General features: G+C 47.0%; 1 protein-coding gene across 4 annotated transcripts in view; it reads right to left on the reverse strand.

Annotated features, from left to right (window-relative positions):
* The window catches only part of TULP4 (TUB like protein 4), a 238,543-nt gene that overhangs the window by 23,388 nt on the left and 202,584 nt on the right, over nt 1–12,571 (reverse strand). For all 4 annotated transcript variants that reach the window (XM_068550912.1, XM_068550908.1, XM_068550911.1 and 1 more), the window contains 3 exons: nt 10,740–10,906; nt 1,738–1,962; nt 330–564 (listed from right to left, as the gene is read on the reverse strand). In XM_068550912.1, coding sequence (XP_068407013.1) covers nt 330–564; nt 1,738–1,962; nt 10,740–10,906 — 627 coding nt within the window. The remainder of the gene's footprint in view (nt 1–329; nt 565–1,737; nt 1,963–10,739; nt 10,907–12,571) is intronic.

Genomic DNA, 12,571 nt, shown 5'->3' on the forward strand with positions numbered 1-12,571 from the left:
TGATAAGTAACCGACGGAGGAAGCCGCCATTCCCAGGAGGCCCATGCCAGCTTCCCCGGACTGGAGCCCGCGCAGCCCCTACAGCCCCGGCCACACGGAAGCCGTACAGATCGCTGTTAAAAACCCATCGGAAAGGACATTACGAGAGCCGTTAGCTTTAACGGGAGTGTGGGAATGCAGCAGCTTCAGGGATGCTCGTCGCCCGCCAAGACGGGCTCACGTTTCACCCACAGGCTACCCACCCCCCCACCCCCGCCCAGCTCGCCAGGAAGGCTATTCCACAACCACGCCCGACAGGGCTTCAGCGCCTCCGGGGGAGGGGGCCCCACCTGGTCTGCCATCTGTCCGCGGGTCCATGATGACGAACTCGGGCCGCAACTTGCTGATGCGCCGCCCCTTGAGGATGGGCACGAGCCCGCCCAGGTGCTCCAGGTAGAGCGTGTAGCAGGGGCCGCCCACCTCGGGGTCGTCCTCTGTGCGCTTCATGGTGCAGTGCAGACGCTCGCTGCCGGTCGACGGGTAGCTGACGAAGTCTCGCATGTTGCTGGGGTCTGGAATTGGGGGCTGGAGGCAGCACACAGAAGGAAGAGAGTGTGGGCACCACCGACACTCCGCACCGGCTGCAGCTCAGGGAGGCTTAACCACGTGCCGTGAAACAGGGACTCGCAGCGCTGGGTGTGTGTGTCAGAGTGCCAGCGGTTAGGACTCGGCGCCTTCACTGCTGGGGCCCGGGTTCAATCCCTGGTCAGGGAACTGCGATCCCACAAGCCGCCGTGGTATCCCACAAGCCGTGGTATGACCAAAAAAAAAAAAAAAAAAGAATCTCCTGGGGGCTTTAAAAAAATACCTAAGCCAGGATCCCACCTCAGACGATGAAACTGGAATCTCCAGGGGATAAGCCTGGGCATGTGCATTTTCTAAAAACTCCCCAGGTGGTTTCAACGTGCAGCCAGGGTTGAGAATCACTATTGCAAAACCAACTTGAAATCTTACAATCACTATTGTAAACCAACTTGAAAAAAAAAATCATAACAGGTTCTAAAACTCTGTTTTACAAAAAAAGTAACCAACAAGCCAATCTGATACTTAGAAGCAAAGGTAGAAAACAAAAAAAGAGAATACAGAAAAGAACCTAAGGTGCAGAGGGCCAGAGGGCTAAGGGAGAAACCCACCCTTGGACAGCAACTGGCAGCTATGTTCCACACACCCCCACGGCGAACAGACTAGTTTCCGGGTTACAACCCGTATAAAGGACAGCTGACAGTGAGTGCTGGCAGGGGTCGGCTTCCTCAGCACAGTGGTGAGGAAAGCAGGCCCTAGGACTGGACTGGGCTCAACCCCGACCATTCTCGTAACTACTGATGGAGCGAGATACCTGGCTTCTAGGAACACGTTTCCCGCTTTCTCACGTGGGAACAATGGCAGCTTCTGCCCGCAAGTCAGGACTGAACGGACGGACTGACCGTCGGGAGGCCATAGCAGTCAGGCTCGGAATACTGCCTTTACCACAAGAAAGCTCACATCACACTCACACAAGGCGAGTCCCCCAGGGACACTAACGCTAGGGACAGACAGCACACGGGGAGGACCACGGCAGAACTCTGGGGCGCCGCACGGCTTCTGTGGTCCTGCTCTGGGCCTCTGGCCCGTCTCCCTGACTCTGCCCTCCTCCCGGCGGTCCTTCCGGGGCAGGCAGGCAGCCAGCAGGGTGAGGAAGGAGGAGGGGGAAGGCTTTACCTTGATGGTGGGGATGAAGGCAGTGGAGAGGTAGGAGCAAAGGCGGGGGGGCAGGGTCAGCTTGCTGACGTCCTTGTCCTCTCTCAGGGCGCTGGCAATGGCCTGCTGGCACAGCAGCTGCAGGCTGGACACCCGGTGCTCCACACGTACCACGTACAGGGCCGGTCCTGACGCCATCAGCAGCCGAGAGTCCCGGTGTCCCCAGCAGATGGAGATGATGGGGCGCTGCAGGGAAGGGAAGGGAGACTATGTGTAACCTTTTGCTCTTGTGAAAAGCAAAGAAAGATCACGCTCTCTGTGTCAAGCAAAATAAAATGATCTAACAGATTTTTTAGAAGGTTGGTTTTAAAAAGCACAATCGAGGATATTAAATGCTACATTATAAAAAGTCGGTATTTTTCAGGCTTCCCTGGTGGCACAGTGGTTACGAATCCACCTGCCAATGCAGGGCACATGGCTTCGAGCCCTGATCCGGGAAGATCCCACATGCCGTGGACCAACTAAGCCCGTGTGCCACAACTACTGAGCCTGCGCTCTAGAACCCGCGAGCCACAACTACTGAAGCCCGCACATCCAGAGCCCGTGCTCCGCGACAAGAGAAGCCACCTCAATGAGAAGCCCGCGCACCGCGACGAAGAGCAGCCCCCGCTCGCCGCAACTAGAGAAAGCCCGCGCGCAGCAACGAAGATCCAACGCAGCCAAAAATAAAATTAATTAGGAAAAAAAAAAGTCAGTATTTTCATTGAAAAGTAGTTTGATCCCCAGGCCAGAGCACAAAGCACCGGAACAGTGTTACCAAATTCTTTTACATGTATTATCTCATTTAATTTGGTGACATAAAACCTAACTTAGCTCCATATAATGATATCTCTGCCAGGAGATGCAATCAGCCTGGGGTACAGTAACCCGTATTCCTTACTGAGGCTCTGGCTACCTGGATCCTCAAGTAACAGGGGTAGTTTCCAAGGCTTGGAGAGGTAGGGAGGAGGTAGACCAGATGGCCCTTCCCTTTTGTCCCGATATGGAACATCTCAGAGTCAGATCGACAACACTGGATTTGAGTCACAAGCTCATGACCCAGGAAATAATATAAGTCTCGTACTTTCTCATGAGTAAAAAGGGGGCTGTGAGGATTAAAGGAGGTGAAAGATATCAGAGTGCTTCTGGGACTCATCACAGGTGATAACCCACAGATATTCAATCACTGTTATTCTCAGCCGTCCTTGAGCCGATGGGGCAGGAAAGGGGAGAGAGAGGAACACAGTTCCTGTGGCAGCTGCTCTAGGGGTTTGTGGCCATTATTTACTTTGAAGAGGCAGGCTGGAATCCAAGTATGCAAGTTAGAAACTGGCTGCACTGGAAAAAAAAAATCCAAAGCTCAGGGGTGCCATCTAGGAAAGATCAGCCAAGGAAGAAAGAAAGACGTGGAGGGTTGTGATGGAGAAGCAGCGAGAGAAATTTGTTCATTCTGATCCAGACAGGTGGAATTCCAATTTAATGAAGTCTTGAGGGGTTTCAAAGATCAGAAGTGGGGATACCAGATCTTTTATACAAAACAGGAAGAGAACTTTCACAACACTTTAGTGACAAGCATCAAGATAAAAGAAACACATGAAGACACTTGCTTAAAATAGCCTCCAGGGTCAGCTAATTCTGGCTTCGAATTCAAAACAAAAACGCAAGGCTGAAGATAACTCATCTTTCATTTCCATCGCGGCGAGGCCGGGCAGCCGATGGGTAGGACCACAGCCGCAGTCCCCTGGAGGAGGATCGTAGGGCCTGGAGCTCAGTCTGGTGGCTTCAGAGTACTTCCAAGAAGGGCCTCCTTATAAAAGGACCCCTCACAGAGGGTAGACCCCCACAGAGGAAACTGTTAGGTTAGAGCAAGACGTAATCACTGCCGAAGACACGGCAGACGACACATAAAAAATATACGAAAAGAGTTTCTTCGGTACGACCAACCCCCCCCCCCGTAAGTGCAGTTTAGGACAAAGCTCTATTAGTAGCATCATCATGCTTGATCTTAAAGCTGTAAACCACCCTGCCAACCCCCAAGTCTCCGAAGATAATATTTGCAACCTACAGCTCAAATAATGAAGAACCATTTCCAATTAGCACAATCTGACTTGGCTGGAACTGGTTGCAGAAATACCAGAGACCTCTTTCTTCCGATTTTCCATGAGTTTTGAATCCATCTACCTGATGTCCCCGTGGTCACAATGCAAGAACACATATATTCATCCTCTCTTGCCCTCCCTCCTCCTGGTTTGCTTTTCATAGTAATTACCTCTGTGTTACAGCTGATTACATGTTTTGGGAGGGTCTTCTATAAGATTATCATTATGATAAGTACGTTATCTCATAGCTTTGTAAAAAGGAATTTAAACCACTTTATAGACTTTCAAGTCTATAAACTGATAAGAATCCTATCTGTTATAATTACAGGTATAATCACTACCCATCTTAACAAAAACTAACAATCAGGTCTTAAAAACTTACTACATTCCAGTAGCACATTAAGGTATCTTAATAAGCACCCATGTGATCTCATTTAATCCTCTCAACTCTGCCACACAGGCATCATTATTCCCAGTTGACGTATGTGGAAACTGAGACTAAGAGAGCTAACTCACAGCTGATCAAAAGGAGAGCACGTTCTCACCCATCCCCCACCCCGCTGCCTATGCTCGTCTTACTACAACGCGCTGCCTCTCTGTCAATCACAAATACAGTCACGAACCCAAATTCTCCCCACAGTTCTCCCCTTAATCCGCCTGGTCAAGGCTATTTTACTCCGAAACAGACGCAACAACGGATGTGTAGAAAAGGCAAACAGACAAGAGGAGAAACGAGCTGCGTAAACCGCAAGTGGGCGATGACCGGAGTAACTCATTGCGGCAGAAAAGAGCCCCCGGGTCACGTGGGCCCGCGCTCGGAGGGAACCCAGCCACGCAGGGCTGCCGGGGGAGCGTGAAGCAGCAGGAGGTGGAGGAGGGGCTGTGCCCTCCACACCCGGCGTCGCGAAACGAGGGAAACTGAGAATTCTCAGCAAGGAGGAGTGAAAGGACTGAAAACTAGAACCGGGAAAAAGGACCTGGAATTATCTGGCCTGGAGGAGTGACGCCTGCAGGGTCTCAAAGGACCTGTTATCTGCAGCAAGGTGACCAGGAAACCCCCTTTTCTAAGAGCAGGACAAGACCACGACCACTGGGAATTTATAGTACAGCGTTCACTTACTTGCCCAAGTCAGTGATGATTTATTTGTCTCAGCAAAGGGGGAAAGCACACTCATTTCATTTATTTTTACAGCATATGCCCCACGTAAGATAATAAAGTAGCAAAATAAATACTGGTGCCTTTGCCATAATAAATCTTAAAGCTGTATTAGAAAAGTAAGGAAAAATTTACACCTAGTGAAAGCTGATACTCTTGTCTGAAGATTTTGAGGCATCACTGACATGGGGAAATGGACTGTCATAGGTACCATTGAGTCTGAGGCCAGTAAGTAGGGCCGTGACCTCTCAGGATCCCTGTAAGTCCTGTAAGCCCGTAGGAAGTCCTACTACCTGGAATCCAATGCACAGCATGGTGATTACAGTTAGCAATACTGTACAAATACTTAGAAGTTACTAAGAGAGAAGATCTTATATGTTCTCACCACAGAAAAGAAATGGTAATTATGTGACATGAGGGAGCTGAGAAGCTAACCTCACGGCAGTAATCATATACGTATGGCAAATCCAGACGTTGTAGACCTCAAACTTACAAAGTGTCCATATCAAATATATCTTAATAAAGCTGGAAATAAACAAATAAGAAAAGTAACACACACAACAAAACCCTTCTATACCTTGTTTACACTTTTATAGTTTTTTACATGTCATCTTACTTTTTACAAGTCCCATTTCCTGCCGGTGCTCATCTTCCAGTGCTGTTTACTGGCGCTCCAGCCTGCAAAGCCCTCAGTACAAGCGTGCTGTTTTCTCAGAAAGGACAGGAATCAAGGCGGCGGTAAACGCATGTGCCCGCAGACACAGGGTTGGGGCGTCCTGATTCAGCGGCCCCGGCCCCTGGGACCCGCCGCTGCAGGTAGAACAGGAATCCCCTGCTCACTGCCCCCAGCAGAGCGCATCCAAGCGCATCTTTCCCAGGCACGTCCCACCCACCAGGATTAGCTGCAGCGGAAGAGAACCGTGTCCAACATTCTCTTCCAGCGAACCTGGGAACACGCGAGGGTGCACACAGACGCGACTCCCGCAGATGAATGTTTTTGTTTTTGAACAGCTGCCGTCTGCTAGGGAGAAACTCAGCTGTCAGTGTGTGGACTTCATCGCTTTCTCAAATTGCACAAAATGACTATTTTTAGAACCGATGGCTAGAACTTAATTTGTGTAGGTATTTGGCACGTAAATCTAAGGCAAAAGGGCAAGACAACGAGCTGCATTTCGGGGAGCATCCGTGTGGCGGGAACCTGGTGCTTTGGTGAGTTTGCTGGCCCGATGCCAGGTGTCCCTGGGCCGGAGAGGTACGAGAGGAGCGGCCAATGGACAGTCAGGCTGTCCCTCTCTCCGTGTCAGACGCCGGCTACTTACGAGGAAAGCGGGTTAGTCTGCTCACCCTACTTCCGCTGCCGCAGCATCATGGAAGGTCAACGGCCTGTTTCAACCCCTTACGGCACCGAGGAGACGCTAAATGCCTCCCGACCTCATCTCCTGCTGCTACACGATCCAGGCCATGCATCCGTCCAGTCCTGTACTCGCCTCCTGAGCTGTCAATCGGTCAGTCAGTAAACCCCTGTCGAATGTGTGTAGTGGGCCAGACACATGCTGGGCGTTTGGGGACTGACAGGGAATAAAAGAAACTCCCTGCCTTCACGGAGCTGACGCTCTGAGGAGGGAGGGGAGAGAGAGAAGTGCCTCAGGCTCTGTGACAGGGACCGACTACCTGACGGTGTCAGCTAGTGAAAAATGCTACGAGGTAACAACAGTAGGATAAGGGGCTAGAGGAGTCCTCTAAAAACTTAAAAGGGAATAAAAAGCAGGGTGTCCTTTCCACGTTAAAGATAAGCTATTCAAGCAGGATTAGAGTCAAGAGACAACAAAAGTGTCAAACCAGCTACACTGGCCCAAGAGAGAGAAAAAGAGGCCATCCAGGTACGCGGCTGCTGGCTGATGGAGCCCCGGGATGAGGAGTCAGACCCCGGGAATGTCAGAGGGGTCTCCTGTCTCCCAATCGCTTTCCCTCCTTTCTGAGTTCCCCTAGGAAGAAGGTGGGGATCTCTGTCTTAAGAGGAAATGCACTTCAAACGTTTCACAGCCCGTGGTAGAAGGGGGTGTTTAATGTCTGTACGGGCGAGTACACAGGAGGAAAGCCTTCCAGAAGAGTTCACTTTTAAATAGACCAAGGTGGTGACTGTTCACCGTAAAACTGTGTTGGCTGGAGCCATGGACAATTTTGAATATTAAGTTACGATGATCTGGCCACCAACTAAGCTGCAGTAATAAAAGCTAGCTCAGGATTCAGTCGCCCAAATCTCCATTTTGAAAGAACATGCCGTTCTTGTATTTAATAAGCAGACAGCCCAGAAGGGACTTTCTCAGCTACTTACAGCAAACAATGGGAAAAGCACACCTGTGGCAGCTTTGAGAGAACAGGTACAATTAATTCTCAACAAAAAAAGGGCAAATATAGTTTTGCTAAAGAATTCTCCTTCAAGAGCACGGAAGTCTATGACCGTAAATGCGCTCTCTCACTTGATTTTTCGGTTCCCACACCTACCATCTTCCTCTTTTCATGTTCTACCCAGATATCTTACAGCAACACCTGAACCTTACAGAATATAAGGCAACTCCACCAACTTGCCTTTAATGTAAAAAAAATTCATAAAGCTAAAACACACACACAAACCAACCCACCCACCCAAAAAACCCAACCATCCAACCAAATAAAAAACACACAGACCTGAATTACTGAAGCCTGTGAACTTCAGTCAGTGGTGCTAACCCTCAAAATCTGTGGTCAGAGGATCAGATATGCAACTACATGTAGACGGTTCCAGAGAGCACCTAGTGTGATCGACTCTAGACTTTTAAATTACGACAGGAAGGAAAAGAAAATAAATTACAGTGTATTTCCTTCTAGGAGCTTCAGCCACAGGCATTGTTGCTGTTATGAGTAACTCAGGAGAATCAGTTTTAAAGTGAGGCTGCCCCAAGTTTGTGCTGGGCAACGGCTTTGTATGCAATAACCTACAATCTCATTAACTTGGAAATAAATTATCCAATCTAAACTGCATTTAGTTCTTTTTATAAACAGCCCAATAAATTGCCTAACTTCCTTCCTGCTATAAAAACGTTCCTGCCTTTGGACAACTTGAATAGCATAGTACAGACATGTGATTCTAGAATCATTACAGACAACAGTTAAGTTGGTGCTACATATAATCAGTATTGTACTTGGTTTTTAATAGCATCATTATTTAACTTTATATTATTGAGGCGATTTTTCCAATGGTTGAAACAGACCCTCCAATGAAAAAAGAGTCAACAGTTTATTAAAATGCTGAGACACTGTGTGAATATCTTTCTCCAAAGGAAGGTGAGCCAAGCCCCTCTCTTATCCCTGAGCCTCAGATGGTTTAAATTCAGGACCTATGTTAATTTCATGGGATAGCTGATGAGAACTTTTGCAATGGTTAAGGCCGTCGAGCTTCTACTCCATTCTAAGCACAGTGAAGATCAGAAAAATGAACAAATCATGGTCTTTGACTTTAAGAAAATAAGGCAAGTAAATACCTGCCAGAGGTATTAAGCAATGCACTGGCAGTAGGGTAACAATTACTGTGTAAACAAGGTAATCTCTCCTTCAATCCCAAACCCACAGGAACTCCAATATCTACATTTATTTTGCCACACACCTTGGCCACATGCTAACGGCCTCAACTCTGCTCCACTTTAGCTCTTCCTGGGTTCGCCTCATCACCTAGAACTACTTCACATCTAAAATAGGAACCTGAATTTCCTATCCAAGCGCAGCTTCCCATCCTGTGTTTATCACTTCTTCCTGAACATGCCTTATTACGACTTTATATTACTTGCCAGTCTCAGGTCATAGAGCAGATACTACCCACCAAGGTTCCCTGGCTGCCCATTTCTCTACCATCCTTCGCAGATCCCTGAATTCCTTCCAGTTTTGGTCTGTCTCTCTGCTACATGAATCTCTCCCATTCCTAATTTCAGGCAGCCTGTACCACTTCTGCCTCTCAGGGTTGCAGAGGCGGCCTGGGCAACGTTGACTCTCACTTTAAAACCACGCTGTCCTGCTCTGGCCAGGGCTCGATTTCAGCTTGTTACCTTGAAGGGCTCCTGCATCACGTTCTACACACTAGCACTCAGAGCTTTGGGCTCAGGGCCAGCTGAGTAGGAGCCCCTCAAAATATGTTTGCTGGATGCTTGAACAAACGAACAAACAAATACACTTATCTGCCCACAGAAGATACTACACTGTCAAAAGATACATTTAAATCCTATAACAACTCAACAACAAAAAAAAACTAGCAATCCAATTAGGAAATGGGCAAGGGTCTTGAATTGACATTTTTCCAAGGAAGATATACGAATGGCCAACAAGTACAGGAAAAGATGCTCAACATAACTGATCTTCAGGGATATGCAAATCAAAACCACAATGAGATAACACCTCATGCCCATTTGGATGGCTATCATCAAAAAACCAGAAAATAACAAGCGCTGGCGAGGATGTGGAGAAGCTGGAATCTTTGTGCACTGCTGGGGCGAACGTAAGATGGTGCAGCCACCAGGAAACAGTACGGCAGCTCTTCAAAAAGTCAGACACAGAAGTACCATATAACCTAGCAATTCGACTTCTGGGCATTTATCCAAAAGAACTGAAAGCAGCAACTCAAAGAGGTATTTGTATATCCCTGTTCGCAGCAGCATTATTCATAACAGCCAAAAGCTGGAAGGAAACCAAACATCCATTGATGGATGAATGGATAAACAAGATGTAGTGTACACATACAATGGCATATTATTCAGCCTTAAAAAGGAATGAAATTCTGACACAGGCTACAATGTGGATGAACCTCGAGGACATTATGCTAAGTGACGTAAGCCAGACACAAAAAGACAAACACTGTATGGGTCCACTTATATGAGGTACATAGAACAGTCACATTCACGGAAACACGAAGGTAGAGATAGTTTCGGTTTTGCAAGATGAAAAAATTCTGGAGATTGGTTACAAAATAATGTAATACACTTAAAAATGGTTAAGACAGTAAATTTTATGTTATGTGTATTTTACTACAATTAAAAAAAGATACATTTAAATAATTAATGCCTGCACCTAATTACAAATTTCCCCAAATCTGGTATACCTGTCTCTCTGATGAGCTGGGTAAGGTTAGGACATAAGTCCCTAGTTTATTATCACCCCCATCAACCGTCAACTCACTCTCAGACTCCACTCCACTCCACTCCACTGTAGTGGAATTCTGCCTCCACTATAACTGATCCAGACCAGAAATGAGGCGGTCTAAAGATTTCTGGGAAATAAAAACAAATAGAAAGGGGCCCACATGTGCACACTTTCTTAAACATCTTTAAGCTTTTTTACTTACTGTTTAACAATAATTTAGTTTAACTGCAAAAGTACATTACTGGCATAACAAACAAAATCAGAGAAAATAAATGTAAATTCAGCATTTACTTCTCTGCAAGTTTCTGATTTTTTACTTCAGAATGATGATAAACACCAGCTCACTCCGCTTACTCACTGTGTACTCATTTGGGAATGGAAATGGGTGTATTTTGGTTAAAAGGCGAAAACTTCTTTTTCCCTTACTTCTTCTGGTTTATACCCCATAATTTAGATCAACAAAAGATTAAAATCTGTCAAAGATAATTACAATGAGTAGAACCAGCTCACGAGCATTTAACGGAGGTTGGGTGCAAACTAACACATCAGACACACATCCTTACTTGCACAAGCGTGTCCAGTGTAAAGATGTGCTCCCCACGAACATTGTAGAACTTGACCACGGCACTCTTCAGAAGAGGGCCACTGGGAAGGTCACCAAGCTGGGTCGGGCGTTCCATACCAGCGACTGCCAGGAGGTCTCCCTGTGTGCACCACTGGACCACCACCTCTGAAATCAGAAAGAGGAAAACGGTCAGCATGAGGGTGGGACCCTTGCTTTCCTGCAAAGATGCACTGGCTTGGTGAGAGTCTGAATTCATGACTGAATTATTTTTCCTTGAAAGATAACAGAGTGTGCACCCCAAAATATGCCACATTGGCATGAGAATTATGTAGAGCTGCAGGCAATGGAGAAGAAGCAGACAGAAGAAAAGCTCTCTCCCTTCCCCCTACTTGCCTAAAAGCAGGACATAAATCTGTGAAGGTGTCTACCCATCCCCCACCAGGAAGGACAGAAATGAACCACTGGTGACAACTCTAAACCATTATCAACACCAGGGGAATCTGCATAACAAACTTTACTAACTGGCCCTTATCTTCCGTTAGCTCCCCCATATATTTACCTTCCCACAATTTGCTGTCCTAGAAACTTCAAGTCTTCTCCTTGTCTTGTCACTTCTCCAAAAAATGTATTGTTCTTGTGTTAACATGCTATCTAAACCCTTTGAGCTACTCATCTCTGTGCTTCCACAGGTAAACACAGTGCATGTGTTGTTAAACTTCTGTGTGTTTTTCTCTGGTCAATCAGTTTTTTGTCAGTCTAACTTACAGGGCCTGGTCTGAGAGCCTAAGATGGGTAGAGGGGAAATAGACTTTTTCCCCCCTCCCCACTACGTCCTCAAGAAAGAGGAAAGTCACAATAAAGGGTAAAAACCCCAAATGAGGTGAACGAATTTACAGTTCATTCTGTGATAAACAGAATTCCCCGGAGTTGGGATACTCAGCACATTTTTCTTCAAGGCAGAACTTCCTCAGCAAACATCAGCAAGGCAAAATCCCCCCAACCCCACGAATCTGCGATGAAAATGGAGTTGACAGGGGTGGGAAAGAGGGCTGGCCGTGGAGACCACGAGGGGTCCAGCACTATAAGTCCCTGTGCACGTGACACAGATTACAGTGTTGGTGACAAGCTGGGGAATACCAGGAGTCACCTTTCTTCACTGGAAAAGTTCTCTGATGATGTTTCTTTGAGACAGTAAAAAAGAAATACTAGACCCTTCTGGTCTACAGATCTTCCTTGGCTTACAACAGGGTTATGTCTGGATAAACCCACTGTTAAGTTGAAAATGAATTTAATACACCTAACCTTCCGAACATCATAGCTTAGCCTCACCCACCTTAAACATGCTCAGAACACCTACATTAGCCTACAGTTGGGCAAAATCATCTAACACAAAGCCTATTTTATAATAAAGTGTTGAATATCTCACGTAATTAACTGAACACTGTACCGAAAGTGAAAAACAAAGTGTCCAGGTACAGAGTGGTTGTAAGTGTATCGGTTTTTGACCCTCATGATCGCGGGGCTGCCTGGGAGCCGCGCTCGCTGCCGTTGCCCAGCATCACGAGAGAGGAGGGGACTGCGTATCACTAGCCTGGGAAAAGATCCAAATTCAAAATTCAAAATACGGTTTCTACCAAACGCATATCGCTTTTGCACCGTCATAAAGTTGAAAAACTCCAGGTTAACCACAGAAAGTCAGGGACCGTCTGCACCTTGCGAGTCAAACGACCGACCTGTCCGTGATGGGACAGGTTACTGTAGACGGAAGAAGCTGCGGCGAGCCATCTTTGACAGCACCTGGTGACCTCTTCCCAGTATTTGCTAACAGAT

Source organism: Eschrichtius robustus, chromosome 9 (assembly GCF_028021215.1).
Source record: "Eschrichtius robustus isolate mEscRob2 chromosome 9, mEscRob2.pri, whole genome shotgun sequence".
In the NCBI taxonomy this organism is placed as follows: Eukaryota; Metazoa; Chordata; class Mammalia; order Artiodactyla; family Eschrichtiidae; genus Eschrichtius; species Eschrichtius robustus.